Below are 19119 nucleotides of genomic sequence, written 5' to 3'. Positions count from 1 at the left end.
CGCCCCTCGAAGCCAGACATCTCCGGGACGCGTTTGGCTCCGCTAAGTCTCATTAGAGACAAAAGGGATATCCCCACCTCCGCGTAAATAGTTGCTATTTTAGTATTGCACCTGGTTTTAGAGTGCAACACGGGGTGGGGTTGGGTTTTTCTTTTTTTTAAAGACCAATCCCATCCGTCTCAATGACAGATACGTTATCCCCATTTCCTACTCCAACTCCTCCCACATTCCCGTTCTTACCCAGGTAGTTATTAGAAGAGAAGCTGTAAACTTTAGGACATTTATTTGCATGGAAGTTTTGAAATGTACATTCCATTAAACAAGAGCTGTATATCACGATTTTCACTATAAAACCATTTCAGAAATCAACCTTAGTCCGGGAGTCAGAAGTAGATAAAAGCAAAACGTTCATATATCTCAACTTGAGGGGTAAAAGTATGTGCAAATGTAAAGAGACTCTCGTAAAAACACTTTTTACATGGTAAAATTGACTTGCTAGCAAGTGAAGTGCGTTCCATCTAGAGGCGACTGTTTTCTGGTCGTCCATGGCTGCCTGCTGTACCTAAACCTGACACGAACAAACTTCTGCCAGCTCAAAGGGCGGCCCTCCAGAGATCAGATGTACCTGTTCGTAAATACACTGTCCAAAGAGTTGGAGAGGCAGAGAAACGGAGAGCAAGTGCGAAAAAACCTCTGTAAACTACTGACTCGGATCTCTATTCCAGGGGAAATCAAGGAACGGGCTACGAAAGGAATAATGGCGCATCACTCGTACTAACAATACGCAAAGAACGATCTCTCTCGATGTAGCGCAGCAAGCTGTAGTCAACTGTTGAAGAAAGGAACAGAAACCACACCACCTCTAAGTGTCAGAATCCCTAATAAAATCTGACACTGACTGAAGTTTATCACCAGGTAGAATCGTAATCTCAGCCACACAAGCTCAGATGAGAATATCCTGGGCCCTCTCAAAGGGCCGATCGGCTCGTTTGCGATTAATTTAATTGTGCAATTGAATGAAATGGCGCACGCAAGGTAGCTGCCACTTAGCAGTTCGCTTTCAAAGACAAAATATGAAATGTAGCCGCAGTTTTATACCAACATTATTAAAACGTGAAAAAAGTTTGCAATTCCAGCCATCACTAAAAAAAATAAAATTACAATGCTGGGTTTCATACCCTCGCACGCATATCCTTCACTTTCACATTAAACAGAAATCAGTTGCACAAGGATTAGTAGCTCCGTAGAGAACTCTTGGCCTTTCTATGCTTCCAGTAGTCCAAAACCAGGAAGTTCTGTGATAAAGCATAAAAATCTTCCCATCCTTATGCCATTTGGTTAAAAAAATATCCTGAGTTTGTTTAAAAAAATGTGTTGTGCAATTATTGGGATAAAAAGCTTCTCCCCCAAAGCAGTAAATCATCTTGTTTCAGGAGCATCTCGGACTTCTGTCACGCTGTTGCCTAGGACTGCATCTAACGGAGCCCGTTTTTTCCGTATGCTGCGTCCGGAAGCAATGAGATCAGCGTATCCCCGCTGGTGGGAGAAAGCGTACGCAGAACGACGGCCGGACACCCCTCGGCGAAAAGCGCTCTGCCTTCGCCTCCACTGCTGTTCTTCTGCCATGTATTTCTTGCGGTTCTTCTGAATCTTCACGCATGCAAACACAGATTAGTTTATGGATTACAGGGGAAAACAGTTCATGTGCATTCACTGTCTGGGGAAATAACCTGATACTATTTTACATCCCTAAACTGCTTAACAGGAGGGTTCTCTTCTTTAAATTTGGTTTTGTTAGAAACAAGACTATATGCAGTAACGCATCACTGTTTCAGGAAGCCTTACTGTATTACTTTGAACTTCATTATTTCCATTTATCTTTAAACGTCTTTCATGGAAGCAGATGTAACTGAGAGCTGTTCCTGTATTCTCATGCTGACACTTTTTAAGCAACACTACCACAATTTTAACTATTTTCATACCCATATGCTATCTGCCAGCTCGAGGCAAACCAGAAGCAAACAAAACCCATCCACTGTACTGACACATAGCAACGGAACTCTGACACAGCCCAAATAAACCCCAGCGTGAGGCCACCAGCGGCTCCCGAGTAGGTTTCTGCGGTTTTACAAAGTCAAGTGCTCAGCTGAGACAAAGGAACGAGCCCATACTGATCTGCGTGCTGGGCTTGTACCCGGACCTCTGCCTCCCACCAAAGCACGCGAGCAAGACACTGGGAAATAAGAACACATCGCAGTGACGCTCTGCTTTGGCTGGCAGAACGTCACAGCACCAGTCGTCACCCCGGCAGTGGGCAGGCTCAGCCTGGCCTCGGGGAGCCCTGCTGCCGCCCGCCCTGGCCACGGGGCTCCAGTCTCCTGTAGCTCTCCCTGGGGCACGCTCACTTATTCACCTCTAATATTAGCACCAATACGGACTCCTTTAAGTAAACATGTGCTACATTAAACAAATTAACGTAAGACTTTACTCACTCTATCAATTTCCGAAGGCCAAATTGTCATTGATAAGAAACGTTGTGCCACGACAGGAAGCAAGCAAACAGCAATTGATAAAATCATGGTCAGCCAGAGGTACGGTTGTCTCAGGGCATTTGGAGCGGTTCCTAGGAATAAAAAGAGCAAAAATTAGTTTATGACATGATGAAGTAAACTAGATACAAAACACAAGTAAGATACTAAAAGCCACAGCTACTCTCCTGAGGACCTAACATTGAAGTATTCTGTTGCATTATCACAACATCAAGCTTTTATTCAGAGACTCTATGAGGAAGAGAGCATAATAGGAAATAATTTCATAAAGCACCTCTATTACGACGTATCCATATTCCTGTCAAAGCCCTTCTAAGAGTTATGGGAGGCTGCAAGACAAATGCTTGGCTGGGATGCAGGGCTTTCGTCCCACTTTAAAACATGCAAAGCAGGAAAAAGCCCTCCTGGTATCATTGGCATGTATGTGGTCCAGAAAACAGGCAGTATTTAGTAGCCAAATACCCAATCTCATGGAACTTTCTATCAAACCAAGTAGCAGTCATATCTTTATATTCTGAGATGCATAAAGTATTCAGGTAGAAGGAAGTTAAAAAAAAAAAGCCTGAAACATTACTAAAGGTCAAAGAAAAACATTGTATTAGAGGCAATTACCTTTCTTCAATTGGGTTCAGCTTAAAAATGAGAACAGAAAATTGAGGGGGCTTGTTATTTTTTGGGGGGGTATTTAGATCCAAGGCAACATATGAAAGATTTGTCGCTAGGACAACTCGGAAGCACAGTTTTCCTCAGAAAAAGAAAATTCCAATTGGTTGTTACTGACACTTCCCTAGACTTCCAGCGAAATCCCCAGGAGCTGCCAACAGCATTTGGCTCTACCTTACTCTGGGGTTTTACCGTCCACTGATCAGTTAGAGCAATTTGGCCACGGCAAACTCTGCCAGATCATCACACTCCCTTTACTTTGAGCTGCCCCACCAATTTTAACTTAGTTTTCATTTGCAGACCCCTACTGCTGGGCAACGCCAAGTTCCAGCTCATTTTCATTGAAAGAAGAGAAATACTCCAATAAAGCAACCCAGCCCCAAACATAAACAAAACCCTTCACTGGAAGTGAATTAGTATTTAACGTCATTTCCTTTCACAGGCATCAGGTTCATGCCATGACATTGTGGCTATAGTTCTGCTCAAGTTACAAAGCTGTGTGAGACAGGAACAACAAACAGAAAACACAAGGACTGACCTGTGAACTGAAAGCCAGAAGGAAAGAGAACATGGATTCCAGCACTGTGGAAGTCAAATGTGATACCAAAGTAAAGTGCAATACTCCCAAATACTGAAAAGGCATTAATGAAAGTCCAGTAAGATGTATCCAAGCCAATCTGAAAGCAAGCAAAAGCTTCAAATGAGTTTATTAATTCAAAATAATGTCAACTTCTCTGTAGACTGACAGCATTTTGGTTGAGTCATCTCTCACCCAGTTACGTGTCAGTCAGAGAGAGCATCAACTGAGGAAAGAAGGCAAAAAAAAAAAGAAGCTTTTTGCATATTGTTACGTTTTTAGCAGACAAATTTACAAACACGACCAGAAAGTGTTTTCAGAGCAACAGAGATTAGGAGGCTAAGCTTACTTGCCTGAAAATTGACGACAAATATAAGAGAAGATGCTGCCGTGACAGCAAATGACTGATAATCCGAAGGTGCCTCTCCATCTTGTCCCATAGTTTTAAGGTAAGCTCCATACGGTATGAAGAAGATTATCAGTGAAGTTATAGCTCCATGAAGCAAACTTAAAAAGAATTTCTTGTAGTTAAAAAGTAAATCTTTCTGTCCCAAAACATACAGTCCAGGGAACCGAAGACTCAATTTGTCACTCACATCCTTAATGAAGGGGGGAAAGAGAAAAGAAAAAGTTGCTGCAATTTCTTGTTCTGTGTGAGCTTTGAAGAGTAAGAAGCTCAACTCTACAATGTCCCAAAGGAAACAGCAGGTTTTTTTTTCCTTTTCAAATAGCAGTGTGGGCAGCAGGACTGTGCACAGAGTAGTGCACAACTAGGAAGAACCATGTCTGCAGGACATCTCTTACAAAGCTGTCACACATATCCCGTTCCCAGGCTTCTCAGTTCTTAGCCCACGACTTGCCAAGACAAGAATGTCCAGCCGCACAGCTCTTTACAGCTGTGATTGTGTCGGAGTCCTTTCTCTACACGGTGAATAACCAGAAGATGGGGGCTAGCATTGCACATCCTGACTTTAAGTCTCTAACAAATACTCAACTGCCAGCTTCATTTTGTACTGAATTTATTTCTTAGCTTTCGCACAAAACAAAGCAGAAGCATTGATTTGCCTAATCAGCAGGTAAGCCTGGTATGGAAAACCAAGTGAAGAAGGCCAAACGCACTTGTCCCACCGAATTAAAACAAATGCTACACACCAAGGCTTCCTGTCACATACGGTCATGTACAATTGTGCAGTCCCTACATCTTCAGCTCAGAAGGGTAAGCAAGGAATATCTCTGCCATTAACAAAGCCACCCGTTGCTGTGCTGTGCGAATGATGTCATGGAATAGCAGGCACTTAGAAATATTTTTAATGAATGTTATTAGCACTGAAGACCTCCGACCCGATTAACTTTGGCTATTTCAGTAACCCTCTGCTTACTGTCTCTTGTTACCTCACACACTGGGAAGAGGAATACATTTTTAAAAACCAAAAGACAAAACAAACCCCCCAAAACACCTTGTGCATAAAACAAAGCAACTAGTTTCCATGTAATTAAAGACTTGACGTTAGACGCCTTTGGAGTCATCTGTTGTTAACTACATGAGAATACCTGGTCAAGCAAGCCAACCAGCAGAACCGGGAGACTAGAATACAATACATTGTACAGCGTGATGAACCAGTCTTCATATGCTGTCTGCAAGAAGAGAAGAAATTTCAGGAGTTAACGATTTCTTTTTGATTATACCTTTCCTTTCCAGTTCCTGAGAAAATTCACATGTGCTCTACTATAGCATTAAATTACCTGTCTCTGCGCTGACCCAAAAGGCAAGCAGCACCTTAGCTCAAAGCTCTGTTTTAGCAACTATTTTAGCCTGTATTAAGCTGCCCCACTCCTTACAAACCATCAGTGTTACCTGACCTGAAATATGACCGAAACCAAACACCTCACACCAAGTGTTGGTCTGGTTTGTAGCTATGAGCACTTGGCATCTCAGGTACAAGTTTGGGAACCTGGGTTTCTTTGGATGTTTGGTTTTTGCTCTGTCCTAGGCATCTGCTTTCCATCACAGGAGAGAGCATTAACCTCCAGCAGGGCTGCTTGTCTCTGATTACGGCCCTGACCCTCCATGCAATGACACCTGCCTGTCTTCTGGTTATGCCCAGGGAGATGCACCTCAACTCTTAAAGTCCTTTAACCCAACCTTCCAGCACTATACGAACTTCAGACACTGACAGTTACAGCAAGCACATTTCAAGCCATTCTAGCCAGCAGTTCAAGATAAAAAAAATTGGGTTTGGTCTCCTACTGATACACATATGTAGTGTCTTGCTTGACCCAGAAATATCTTCAGTAGCAGGGTTGGGAAAGGTTTCCCAAACCACTGTGTAAGAATCTCTTCCTCCCTGTACAATCATGCTACTGACTTCAGCATTCTGAAATCATAACCACTTTCTTAGCTGGTAACTAACTAACTTAGTAGTTATCACCCATTCCCCCGCAGAAATTATTGATGATAACTTCAGGTTCCCACGTTAAGCCTATTCTGCACAGACAAAAAGGAGGATCTGCCTGTTAATATTACACACAAGCATGCCTTCTTACCTGGGCAGAAAAGCCATTGAAGAATGAATACCAGATGTGGACTAGTGTAAAAGCAAAGTTTTTGTAGAAAAAGTATCTTAAAAACTTGCACATCCTAATGTAAGACCATCGTCCATGGACCAGCAGCAGTCTCTGGAGGTACCGGAATTGCCCAAAAGAGTAGTCACTTGACATGACGGCTTGCATCCCTTCTTGGCCACTGATTCCAACTCCAATGTGGGCAGCTAAGTTAACGAAACAAACACCACGCACTGTGTTGAACAAAGGCAACAACATGCCAAGGGCAAATCTTCTATGGGTTCCTATTCTCTGCTTCAGGTTCTTCTGCCCCGTTTTACTTCTGTATACAGCACAGAGGCTGCATTAAAGACTAACACAACAGCGCGTAAGCCCTTTCCTGCCCTGTTATTTACTGCTCACGCCTCCACCGTCCCTTGGATTCTCTCTCAGTGCATGTTCCATCAGACTGGACGCTGGGAAATTTGACCAAGGGAGAACAAAGCGATGAGACTGAGCAAGCAAACCCTGAACGAACTGGCCAGGCAGTTTACAAATGCACTCCTGACATAAACCATATCCCAGAAGTTTCTTTCTCAGTGGGATTTCTCAGGAAGCGGTTCAAAGAGCACTAGTTGCAATACAGGATGGCTAATGCCTCCAAGCAAGGGGCAGCTAAGCTATCGCTTTGTTCTTTACATTACACTTTTGTAACTCACAACAGGATAACGGATGTAATCAAGTCCATTCTCAGGGAACGTCTACAGAAAAAGCTAAAATGTATCAGCAAAAACCACTAACCATTTCATAAAGGGCTCCTCAAAAAGGGAAAGCACGGGCATAGAAGCTAACAAAACCCAAGTGATGTTAGCGTGGGTAATGAACTAGGTGGTAGAGTCTTCCGAACAAAGAGTATTAGTGAAGAGACTGCAGAAGAACGCCCAGAAGAGATCTTTCCTACCGAGAGAAGTTTTACAGCTGCCTTACTTTTAATCATGTTTACATCATTGGCACCGTCCCCAATAGCCAGAGTAATAGCTTTCTTATATTTCTTCACAAGCTCGACCACCATGGCTTTCTGCTTCGGAGTCACTCGACAGCAGATCACAGCCCTGCATTCGCAGGCCAGATCAACAAAGTTCTGCTGCTGCTGTTCTTTGTAAGCTTCAGCCCTTCTCCTCTTCTCAGTTTGCTTTTTTTTCTCTTCTGCTGTTCTAGGGAATTTCAGTTTAAGTTTCTTTTTCTTCTTTTTCTTCTCTAGCAGGATTTCATTCTGCGTAACAAAAATATGTTATATTCCCTTCTACGCTATTTCAAATCACACTCCAAGGACTGCCTATAGAACACTTAACCTCATTATGCTCCCATCACCTATTTATAGCATTTTAATAAAATGCTCATGCAGAGGAGTGAACAAAGAGCTACAGAGACAATGAAAAGAAGGTACTCTGTGGGATTAACAAAAGCAAAATGCTTGTATTTAGTGTCACAGCAATTCTTGCAGATTTCAAAGGAATGTTTCTTCTGATGGGAAAAAAATCCCTTTTGAAAACATCCTGGTATTTAAACTTTCCTCTCTCCTATTTCCCCACCTCCTAAAGGAAGCATGACCATGCCCAACACACATGGAAGTGTCCTATAAAAGCCTGGGCTAGCTCTGGGGTAGTTCAGCTGGAGCAAGGGGTAATAGAGACCTGCAATTTTATCTGATGCTCCTGCTAGATTACCTCAGGCATCCCAGCCTGCTCCCCGTGCCTTATACACAGATGTACATTTCCTTATACAGAACAAAGGTTTAGGGCAGGAAGGCTGAAATGTGGCAGATGGCCCTTAGCTGGTCATTGGACTTTCTCCTTTACAGGTGTCTGTAAGAGCTGCCAACAGGGTGGGTAATAGTCACCAAATTTCTGCTAGTCACCCCTCTGCTAAAAGCTCTTTTCTGCTTTCTGAGCGCCCATGAGAGCACTATGTTGCAGGACACGTCTTTTGTTTCTATCCTTTCACTCCCATCTCTCATTTCAAGCGCATTTCCATGCCTATACTGAAGCCATGCATCCTGTAATGCTGGCAGGCATCTCCTTCTCTCTCTTTTTTTTTTATTTTTTCCCATTAGACCAGAATCCCCATGAAATACTCTGAAAATCAGGCTGTGCTTTTGCAGGGGCTTGGCTTTACTTTGATGGCAGCTACCAGGGCTATTTGAAAGGCCCAAAACAATCCCTATTTTATTGAGCACTATTTTCAACCTTCAAACCCCAAAATATTTCTGAACATAAATATCAAACAGATGTGTTCAACTGGCGGCACAACGGCCAAAGAATTTTCAGTGATTGATTTAGCAAAGCAGACAAATGAACAGAGTCCTCAGTGCAGGACCCCCAAATACACAGGAGAACGTGTATGTTTTACATACCAGCCAGGAGCCAGTGATTATTAAAGCACGATCTCTACTACCCTGGAAGAAGGGCTCGTTCATTCTTAGAGAGGAATGTGTACTTGATCCAGCTTTGTTCCTCTGGTTTTCCAACCTAGTTTGAAGAAGAGCACTGGAAAGAGAGGTGGATACTATTAGAGAAAAATCAAGGATAAACTTTAAGCTAGATCAGTCCCAGACTGAAAATCTGCAAGAAAGAAATGCAATATATGCTGCAAGGACTTTTTTTGCCAAGTATTAGGCGATGTTCTAAACAGTGCTAGAACAACAGTGAAAAGAGGATTGCACTGGTTTGCAAATAAGGGAGAAACTGGAAAAATGAGTCAGGAATAGCTGTGACACTGTTACAAGGCCCTAGTTTTTTTCCCAGTCCCACATTGTTATCCCTTAGGTCTAAGCGTTTTGACCAATTCTTTATGACTAAGCACTGAATACCTTGCGATCCATTGTGGTTGTATAGCATAGGTCTGTACTGTGTACAGGAGCATGGGAGAGGGCAAAACACCAGCTGGGGTAATGCTGGAGTTCAGGGACAGGTAGCAAGAGCAAAACCGGGCAACGACTCAAGTCCTGGACTAGGGAGAGACCCGCTTAGCCCGCACCAGGTGGGCTCCAGACTCGTCCGAGCTACAGGACAAATTTAATGTCAACGGTTGCTGACCTAGAAGGTATAACCTCCTGTACTCACAATTAAGAGGTTGCCTTGTAAAATTAAAATTTTGTAAAAGCAAAGAAACAAGCTACAGCTGAACAACTGCTAAGAAATACTGTTCAGTCATTGAAGAGTCACTGTGGGATAAACCAATGTTACCACTGGGTTAAGTTTAAAAATGGAACATTTTTAATTTCAACAAAATAAATCCTTTGTGCTTTTCACTTGCCTAATATCTTCTCCATAGCAGATTGTTGTTTCATCTGTTAAGAGTTCACAAGAAAATCCAATATTTTCAGCAGTTTCTACGATAAGAAAAATAAGAGAGGAAAGTATTTACTTAAAGTTCTGTCATGAGTAACTGTTGGGAGCAGCCAGAAGTACCTGAAGCCCTCAAGTAATTTTCAAAGTTACGTTTCGGTATGAGAAGTTCCCGTTCATTACCACAGTGTGGATGAACAGGGGTAAAAAAAAAATCATACATAGCGGAAAGAAGCTGGGGGAATGCTTGTTAATTATTTACCATACAACAACAACTGTGTGGCAACGAAGGTGCAGTGGGCAATGGATTTAAAGCCAACAACAGGGAATTATATTTCCTATGAAATGTACATTAGTGTGGTGGAATGCATTGTCACAAGATGTTTTGAACGCAAAAACTGTCAGTGACCTGGAAAAGCCTACGAGCAATTTGTGGAAGAAAGATCTACTGGGGCCTATTTAACTTGTCGGTGGAGATGCTGTCTCCCCGTCACAGCGCCAGTGCACCAAAGACATTGCCCGAACCAACCACAGGGCATGCCACACTATCCTGCCTTTGCTCTAGATTCCTTGAACCGAGGCTGTTGCCAGTGCCAGAGAGATGCACCTCCACCCAGGCTGCAGGACAGCCATTCTTCCTTACAAATTTAATGCTGTTTCTTGAACTGACTTAACAAAATGTGTGGCTGGACTGCAGACTAGCAACTGCCAAAAGAAAAGCAAATCAATCTCTGCCAGCAGCGCTTATGATTATTTGAAATGTAAATTTTCACTGTAAAAAAGAGAAGTTTTGGTACCTGCCCTCAGAGCCAAGCAAGCCTGGTTAAAATCAAGTTGTCCTGCGTTTGCTTTTGCATTGGGAAAAGCAGTAGCTGGGTATTTCCCTATAGCAGACAGTCACAAATCAGCCCTCCAGGCTCATGTGTGGAGGAACAGAAGTTACACAGAAGCCCATCCAGTAATTCTGGACTGGCAACAGCTGGGATGAAATTCTGCACATTATAGAAATTCCTCCAGTTTTGATTTAAATGGACTGTCACACTAAGCTTTTCCAGAAACATATGCTTTATTTCTAGTCTGCATTTGTCCCAGTTTATCTTCTAGCTCTTATCCTGTTTTACTAGCTCCTTGGCTGTAAGTAAACCCACCTTTTTTGTCACCAGTAAGCACCCAGATTTTAATGTCTGCTTTTGAAAGCCTGGAAATAGTTTCTGGAACTCCATCCTGTAGTTTGTCTTCAATAGCTGTCGCACCGAGCAGCTGGAAGGTATTTGAAATACAAGTATTCAGTAGGGTAAACAGGTATAGAAAAGTGAATAATTTTCAGTAGAGAGTGAAACTATTCTGGATATATCTTCAAGCCAAGGGACAGCTCAAGATAAAAATTCAGTAAAGACAAACTCTTGCATATAGAAGTGACCACACTGAAATACATGTACTAAAAAACCATTTCTCTTCATTCTATTAAACTCTAAAATTTGGCGTGGCTCTAAAGCCAATAAAATACTGAAAAGATCTAAATCAAAATTCCCTTAATAAACAAGGATAATTTAATTTTAAAAAGATCCATTTCTTCTTATATAAGAATAAAAGTACACTAAAAATTTAAAGCTTGACTTACAATCAAGTTTTTTTCTATTTCCTCATATACTCTGTCCAGAGCTTCATCACGATTAGTGGTAGCTACACTGGCCTCCACACACTTTTTATTCCACACTTCAAATTCATCACGACTAATGTCTCTATAGCACAGGCAGAGTGTCCTAAGAGTTTCACTTGCAAAAACCTGAAAAATAATAAACATATCCACAAAACAAAACTCTTCATTTGCAATCCAAACATAAGAGTCAAGATCATAAACGTTTGGTGAGTCTGATAAAACAGATCTGACTGTGCAATTAGTCCTGGATATTTCAGAAATGCCCAAAATTATGGCTGACAAGGCAGTCTGAACTGAGAGGCTGAAGAGGTGACAAATAGAACAGAGCGTAGTGATCTCAAATATTGATAACTATGACAAAAAAGCACGCAGACAAAATTTAAGTTCACTTCTCATGAAAAAACAATGAATGCATTTTTAAGAAAATGCATAAAAACTTATATTGCTTCGATTATTTCTCAGGTTTGGGATGATCTGTAGAGCCAATTATAGGTTTGCATTTGTTCCAATAGCTTGGGAAAAGAAAATTAATAAACTTATAGTCAGAAATAAACCATTATTTAATTTAAAAACAGCATATAAAATACAAACGTACGTCTAGTGCTTCTTCTGTGGCTTCTCTCTTTAGATTCCTTGGGTGCAACCGTTCATAAATTACTGTATCAGCCCCTTTGCAATATAGCCTGATATTTCCACCTGATTCTCTTACTGTGGAGTAAAACGTGAGAGGTGGGACAAAACGTTAGAGTACATTTAAATAAAGCAGCAGCTTCAGATTAGATTTTTCAGTCGTCTGCTGTTAAGTACCAAGACTACAAATCATGCTGCTTCATCATCATCCGTAACATTGTTCCATTAAGTAACTTGGTTGACAAGTGCACTTCCTCTTCTCTTTCATGACAGGAAAGGATACTTGGTGGGGTAGTGGTCCCTTCCAGCCCAAACCATGCTCTGAGTCTATGATTTAAACTCCCAAGGATCATGTTTTTGATAATGGTTCATAGAGTATTAACATCTCACTTGCCCACTGGGCAGAGACATACGTTAGAGATATGACGCACCATAATTATAGCCTTAAAACCCACAGATCTCTAACCAATTCAAGACTGACTTCTTTAAAGATAGTTAAAAACAAAACAAAAGAGCTATTTGTACCTCAGCCTGCACACCTAGTGTTCCAATAGCTAGAGGAACAGACAACTTGTTTATTCTCTGGGGAAAAAGGGGAATAAGTCATCTCTGCAGCATTTCTTCAAGCTTCTACTAAAGGGACCTAACATTGTCTTCAGCAGAGGCCATGACTGAACACCAGGGCTGTCGAGGGGACACATCTGCACCTAACTACAAAGCCTCTCTTTTGCTATCCAGAGCAATGTGGATTAAAATCTACCCTGTGTGTTACACAGCCGTAATTCTTGACTTCAACTTCCCTTGCATGTGCTTCTTCACCTCTGAAATACAAGTGACCTTTTCTATAAAGGTTGGTTGTAATCAGCTTACCGATGACAGACATCCGTTTTCTATCACTGTTGAAATCCAAGATAGCAAGGACATCGTAAGTTCTTTCAATCCCCATTTCACTTATAGTGATAGTGTTTTGTGTTCGGGATAGGAAAACATAGCCGAAGTTTCTGGCTGCCATGACCAGGGCCCCTTCATCTGGGGAAGCTGCTTGGTAATTGAGCTGACCTGCATCATCGGACAGGGAAAAGAAGAGAAAGCCAGCGTACGGCTGAGCGTTACATGGGTACTCAGACACCACAGCTAAAAAATTCACACCCATTCTTTAGACATGCAAAGTGCCTTCCCTTTCTGAAGTGGGGTCTAATACATTGCTGCAGCACCCGACGGCAGTGCACACCGAGCAGAGGGACTTTTTAGTACGTGTACTTTCCAAATGGGGTAAGTCACTGAACCCTCCTCCCTCCAGGCTGTCCTGGTTTTGGCAGGGATGGAGTTAAATTTTCTTCCTAGCAGCAGGTATAGTGTTGTGTTTTGGATTTAGGATTCACTTCTAAATTTAGTTTGTGTCACATTTTTGTTATTCATTTTGGTTATTTGCTGTGATACTCTAGGACAGACATACATGATTTGTATACATCTATGGGGCTGTGCTTCCAGGAGCAAGAGTGTGAAACCCTCATGCTGAAAACACTTGTTTTTCTGCACCAAAAACAAGTTTCCAAATGTGTTTGTACTTTCACACACATATGTGGAACCAGAGATTATGCTAGTGTCATTGTGATTTTATTTGACGTTTATGCTTTTGAGATTTTAAAGAAATATTTGAACGGAGAGAAGACTTACAACATGAAAACACAAGATCTCTGTACGAACTGTTCCCCTACCTTTCTAAACTTGCTGCTATTTAAGATGTGCATTTGCTACAACTGTCACTGTAATAAAGACAGTCCTCCTTCCATAAAGAGACAGAAATTCAGCCCAGGGAATACACTGGCTCTTGCTTTTGTTTAATTTAAAAGAGTAGCCTAATACTCCTTCTCATTTATGGGATCAGCATTAGTTTTGGATCTCTCCCTTGTGCGACTGGATTGGAATTATTGTTTCCCCTTACACAAGAAAAAAAACCCAAACAACCAAACATACTCACCATCAGAAGTGTCAACCATGACTGTGTGACAAACAGCAAGCAGAAAAAAGAACTTTTGAATTTCTGGATCTTTTCCAGATTTTATTTGCTCTATCAGATAGTGATCATAGAACGAGAACTTCCCATCTGCGTACATGTTCCAGCTGAAATCCACTTGCTGCTTAGAAAAGAGAAGAAGAGGGTTTGAGTTATCTCACGTGCAATTGCTTTGTGCTTACCTGCATCTCTTCATACTCTGGCAAGGCATTGTTCCCTGTTCTACAGACCGTAGGGACTTCAGCGCCAGATCGGACCGACCTACCTCTGGGTGGCTCTGAAGCTGCCCTGCTCCATCCCGGCAGTCTCCTGCAATGCAAGCGCCACCCGTTAGAAGGCACAGGACAGAATAATAAAGATTTTACAACTCATTCACAAAGTAAAAAATATATAGAACATCTACTGCACTAGAATAGCTCAGATTTTAAAAAGAGCAAATTCATTCATAGCTGCAGTACCTTTGTATACTAGTGACACCAAAGCAAACACAAGAAAACAAGCACGCGGTGGAATTGTCATAAGACCTCTGTGTTGGCTTAACACAGCTTTCACTGTCAGAAATTCCTGTTCTCTCTTCAGACGTAGGATGTTTAAAAAGCACATGGCGTCAGCACACTGCATTTTTGTTATTTGAACTGACCAAACAATAGTTTTGGAGCACATATGCTACATATTCGAAATACTGAAATCCAGACAAGATTGGAAATGGAAGTAACTAACACTAAAATGAAAAACTAGTGCTCTTATTAAATTTTCTTACTTGTTTCTAGATTAATTTTGCCCCCAAAGCATACCTAAGCATGCCTTCCAAAAGGGAATCATTCTGTAAATGACTCATTTCTGACTTTTCAACTAGGAAGTTTCCTCTCAAGTCTACCAGTTTCCCCCTTTTAAATAGGAAAATGGTGGGAAAACCCCAACAATTCAATTTTACTGGAGCTTTACTCAATGCCAGGGCTAAATTGGGGAAGTTCAGCTGAAACTAAAAAGACTCGTATGCCCAATTTCAAACAAGCATTACAATTCCTCCTCATTTCCATAGAATTGGCAGAGGCTGCCAGCTGTGCTATACGGGGACTTGCAGGATCCTGTGCTCCTGTCACAAATCAGCACCCCTCTGCTAGCCAGTTTTCACTACAGGGCGCAGCAATGTGGTGCAAACTTACCGTATCTTTGGCCGTTTATGCAACATTTTTTAAACGTCATGATGTTCTGCGTAAGCGTTCCCGTCTTATCAGAGAAGATGTAGTGGATCTGCCCCAGCTGCTCGTTCAGTGTGGTGGTTCTGGCTTTCGCGGCCGTGTCCTTCTCAGGGTAATACATTTGCAGGTCCCAGTTTATGAAATAGCTTTGGCCCAAACGAATCACTTCGACGCTGAATGAAATAAAATGAATGTTCTCACTCCCAGCTGCATCTCATATTTCAAAATAATGACATATTACCAGATCCGTAAGTGAAGTAATTCAACCCTATCACCAGTTCAGCCATTTAAAGGCCAAGGTATTTACCTACCTCACATAGAGGGAAATGGGAACCATGGTGTTCAGAACAATGATATATCCCCAAAAGTTAAGGAAGCCACGATATGGAGGACTGAAGTCTTGCGCATCGTAGAGGTACCAAGACGAGTTGCCAATCTGCTGCTCCCAGTACGTGTGTCCAATGGCAAGGCCAGCCGACAGCAGGATGAGGACAACAAAAATCTACAGTGTACACAGAGAGGCCCGTGACGCTTCAGAAACATTTGCTTAACATAAATCCCAAATCTTCGTGTTCAAAATAGAATATTACATGTATTTGTAAGTAAGAAGAAGGGGAGCAAACCTGTTCTGCAAAATCATCTCTTCAATCAATCTGAGTTCTAATTTTAGTTTATTCCCCAAGCATCGTTTTGTGTTTTTACATTTATTTAAGCAGGTAGCAAATAGGGTACATGAACACGCCTGGAGCAGGGGCAGAACCACAGCCATGCTGAGATGAGTGCCTCCGCCTGCCAACAGGCCAGCTCCTCTCTCCTCCTCCCCTGTCCCAGGGAATCACACTCGGTAGAGCGCGGGTTGTAGGGCAGCGGGTATTCCTCATACACACACCGCGCAAGTGCTGAGCCCACCTCTGGACAGGGTCCTCAGGTCTCTGCCCACTGGTTCAGTGCAGGCGAGCAGAAGCACCTGCCATGCTGGCTTTGAAGCACTCATCTTCACCGTGTAGGCTGTCCTACACTTGCGGTTTAAGGTCACAGATTCCACCAACAGCGAGGAACCGTTTTAGACTCCCTCCTACTTCATCCCAACTCATCAGGTCAAAACAAAGTGGAAACATGCTTATTGCACCAAAAAAAGAAGTTTCCTAAATTTGCATTCACTCTATTTACATAAAAATGAACTCAAACACCTGAATTTTAAACAACAAGGCTTACAGTATAAACCATGTAATTCATAAGGGAGTCAATTTTTGTCCTTTTAAATCTTGTCTTTCCGCTGTTTTTCATTATTTTTGTATCAGCACCTAAAAGTAAAGAGAAAAAAAAAAAGGAAAGCTAGAATACACAAACAAGTGCTACTAAGCATTACCATTTTACAAAACTGGGACATAAAATACAGTCAATGTTTGTAAGATAAAGATGTCATTTCGCTCTATAGGGCATGCTTTTAGTTGGTAAATACTACACATGTTCAATTCATAAATACCTGCAAATATGACCACTCCATGGCAGAAGTCTGTATTCCTGATTTTACATCCACGTAATAAAATCTTATCAGCATCCAGTGAATAACTCATGTTTCTCCAGAATAATGTTCCTGCAAACTTATCCAGTCGGTTATTAGGTTCTTCACATTCAATCAGACCTAAAAAATATGGAGGAGAATACGTTTAGTACACAACAGTTAAATAAATGCATTGATTTGTACCCCCCATACAAGTAATTTTACTTCATCAAGTTGTTTCTTTGAGAAAATGAGTGTTCTGAATAAACAATTTCTTTGAGATTTAGGGTGTACAAATACTCAGTGCTGTACTGCTGACATTTTAAATATGGTATCTCAGGGTGGTATTTTGCCTTCCAGACTGAAAATGCAGAAAAAATTCATTTCTGCACCAAGACCAGTACCCACAGCATTTACTGCCAAACAGGGCACTTTCTGTTCACCTCTTCTTTTAATATTTCTCAAGTTTTAACAATTGCCTGCCTGCAAGAGTGTACGTGTCTCTGGATCTTACACTTTAGCATGTCACTCTGTAAGTCTTTTTTTTTCTTCTCTTTCTTTTTCTTTTTTTCTTTTAAGCATTTGCAATTTTAGGTTTGCTAAAAAATTCAGCTCGAGATAAAACTCTGTGTCAGATCTCAGTAAGAGAGGGGATTCCTGCCCTTCAAGTTTCCACAACACACGCAGAAAGCAGCTAGATCATAATGATGAATAAGAAAAGGACAATAGAAGATATATTCCAGATCCAATCCCAACAGCAAACATACTTTTTTCCCCAAAGAAAACTGGCAGGCAAACACTAATAAAGGGCTCCATCATCTCCACTTAGTGTGCCGTAAGAGGCAAAGGTCTCCTCTTCAAATAAATCATATTTTGCTCAGCAGCACAGTCTCCTTTGTGCAACTTGCTTACGCTGCCTCGTGACAAAAGCCAGGAAGGTACTAACTCCAGAATCACAAGCACCACAGGCAGCACTTCCGTCCCCACCCATGTTTTATTTACTTGTACTGTAAACTGCTTGAGCAACATTCAAATGTTGTAAGGATATAACTGTACAAACCATTAAAGTCTGCCATTGCACTTTCTTCTTGAAGATATCTGTGTGTAACCTCAAGTGCCATTTTGAATTTTAAGTTTGTCTCACTAAGAAGAGAGGATAAAAAGCACATTTTATTAGAAGCATGGATACAGGAAAGAAGTTTGAACAAAATTAAATGAAGCAAATGACTAAGCCCTACATCCCAGCCTCCTGCTTGGCATGGATATGAAGCATTCACAAACCACATGACTAGTTCCTACACCGTCTGCTTTTCCTCACACTGTTACCTCTGTTCAGCGAAAAAGTGAAGCTTCTCACAGCCATTGCTTTACTAATGTAGTAGTTAAATTTGAAGTACTGGTTATTTGAAAGCAATATTTAATAACTGATACTGTTAAAAGCTCCAACAGAGAACAAATAATTTGCAACACAAACAAATCCTTGTTTTGCATGATGTTATAAGTCAATGTTTTCAAGATTACTAAAGGCTGAGTGAGGAATCCACTGCTCATTCAGAAAAACTAACATTTCACCTCATTAGGTGAGGTCCATATCAGTACAGACTTCTCTCTAAGAATTCTACACTAGCTTTTCTGACAACATGAATTAAACCAACATTTACAAAGCGATGTGACCAAGACAGTAAGATTTCTGCTATCTAAGCAGCTTCTATGAAAAACTTCCACAGAAAGATATGTATTTTGGTTTTCCCACTGACAAGGAATAAGAAAACTTTAAAATCCTAGAAAAGTCCAGGTTGGAAGAGACCTCTGGTAATGAGCAGTCCACCCTCCTGTTGGAAGCAGGGCCTTAGCTGAGGTTATTGAGGGCCCAGTCAAGCCAAGCCTTGACTGCTTCCAGTGACAGCAATTCCACCACTTCTCTGGGCAACCTATTTCAATGGTAAAAATTATCTACCATGAGAACAATTATTCTTGAGTTCAGACAGAATTTCCTCTGAAGCAACTTGTATCCATTGCTTCTGTCCTGTCAACGTGCATCCTTGTGAAGAGAGTATCTTCTCTGTAACTGTCTTTGAGATACTGGAAGACTGATTAAATCACCCTTCTCCTCTCCAAGTCCTTCACCTTTCGTGTCATGTTCTCCAATGCTTCAGACATCTTTGTAGCACTGCAGTGGACCCTCACCAATTCTTAATGATCCTTGAATTGTGGGAATCAAAAACTGGATGGACAGTTTTCCAGGTGTGGCTTAACAAGTGGCAAGTAGAGTCTGAAATACACACCACTTGCTCTTTTACCAGTAAGCCAAAATTAAATCCAAGAAATCCTTAAACAGAGCCTTACCCATCTAGTTCAGCTGTCTCTACATAGCAGAGACTGTTTGGTTCTGAGCTGGATAGCAGCAAAATATCAGCCTAGAAAAACAA

The 19119-nt window shown here is 41.5% G+C and overlaps 1 protein-coding gene across 10 annotated transcripts in view; it reads right to left on the bottom strand.

The window, feature by feature from the left end:
- Positions 1-273: 273 nt before the first annotated feature.
- The window catches only part of ATP8B1 (ATPase phospholipid transporting 8B1), a 39361-nt gene continuing 20515 nt past the window's right edge, over positions 274-19119 (bottom strand). For 7 of the 10 annotated variants that reach the window (XM_054810779.1, XM_054810778.1, XM_054810781.1 and 4 more), the window contains 21 exons: positions 19037-19107; positions 17751-17833; positions 16673-16831; positions 16402-16490; positions 15498-15688; positions 15151-15359; positions 14250-14293; positions 13949-14108; positions 12838-13026; positions 11933-12045; positions 11299-11463; positions 10826-10937; positions 9646-9721; positions 8744-8876; positions 7318-7603; positions 6334-6557; positions 5341-5424; positions 4143-4388; positions 3751-3889; positions 2493-2623; positions 274-1650 (listed from right to left, as the gene is read on the bottom strand). In XM_054810779.1, the coding sequence (XP_054666754.1) occupies positions 1420-1650; positions 2493-2623; positions 3751-3889; positions 4143-4388; positions 5341-5424; positions 6334-6557; positions 7318-7603; positions 8744-8876; positions 9646-9721; positions 10826-10937; positions 11299-11463; positions 11933-12045; positions 12838-13026; positions 13949-14108; positions 14250-14293; positions 15151-15359; positions 15498-15688; positions 16402-16490; positions 16673-16831; positions 17751-17833; positions 19037-19107 (3135 nt within the window). In that variant the 3' untranslated portion in view covers positions 274-1419. The other 3 variants (XM_054810785.1, XM_054810786.1, XM_054810787.1) reach the window with 2 other exon arrangements.

The sequence above is a fragment of the Grus americana genome, chromosome Z (genome assembly GCF_028858705.1).
Source record: "Grus americana isolate bGruAme1 chromosome Z, bGruAme1.mat, whole genome shotgun sequence".
NCBI classification, from domain to species: domain Eukaryota; kingdom Metazoa; phylum Chordata; class Aves; order Gruiformes; family Gruidae; genus Grus; species Grus americana.
Note: the sequence above shows the minus strand (reverse complement) of the source record. Positions and strands in the feature narration are given on the sequence as shown.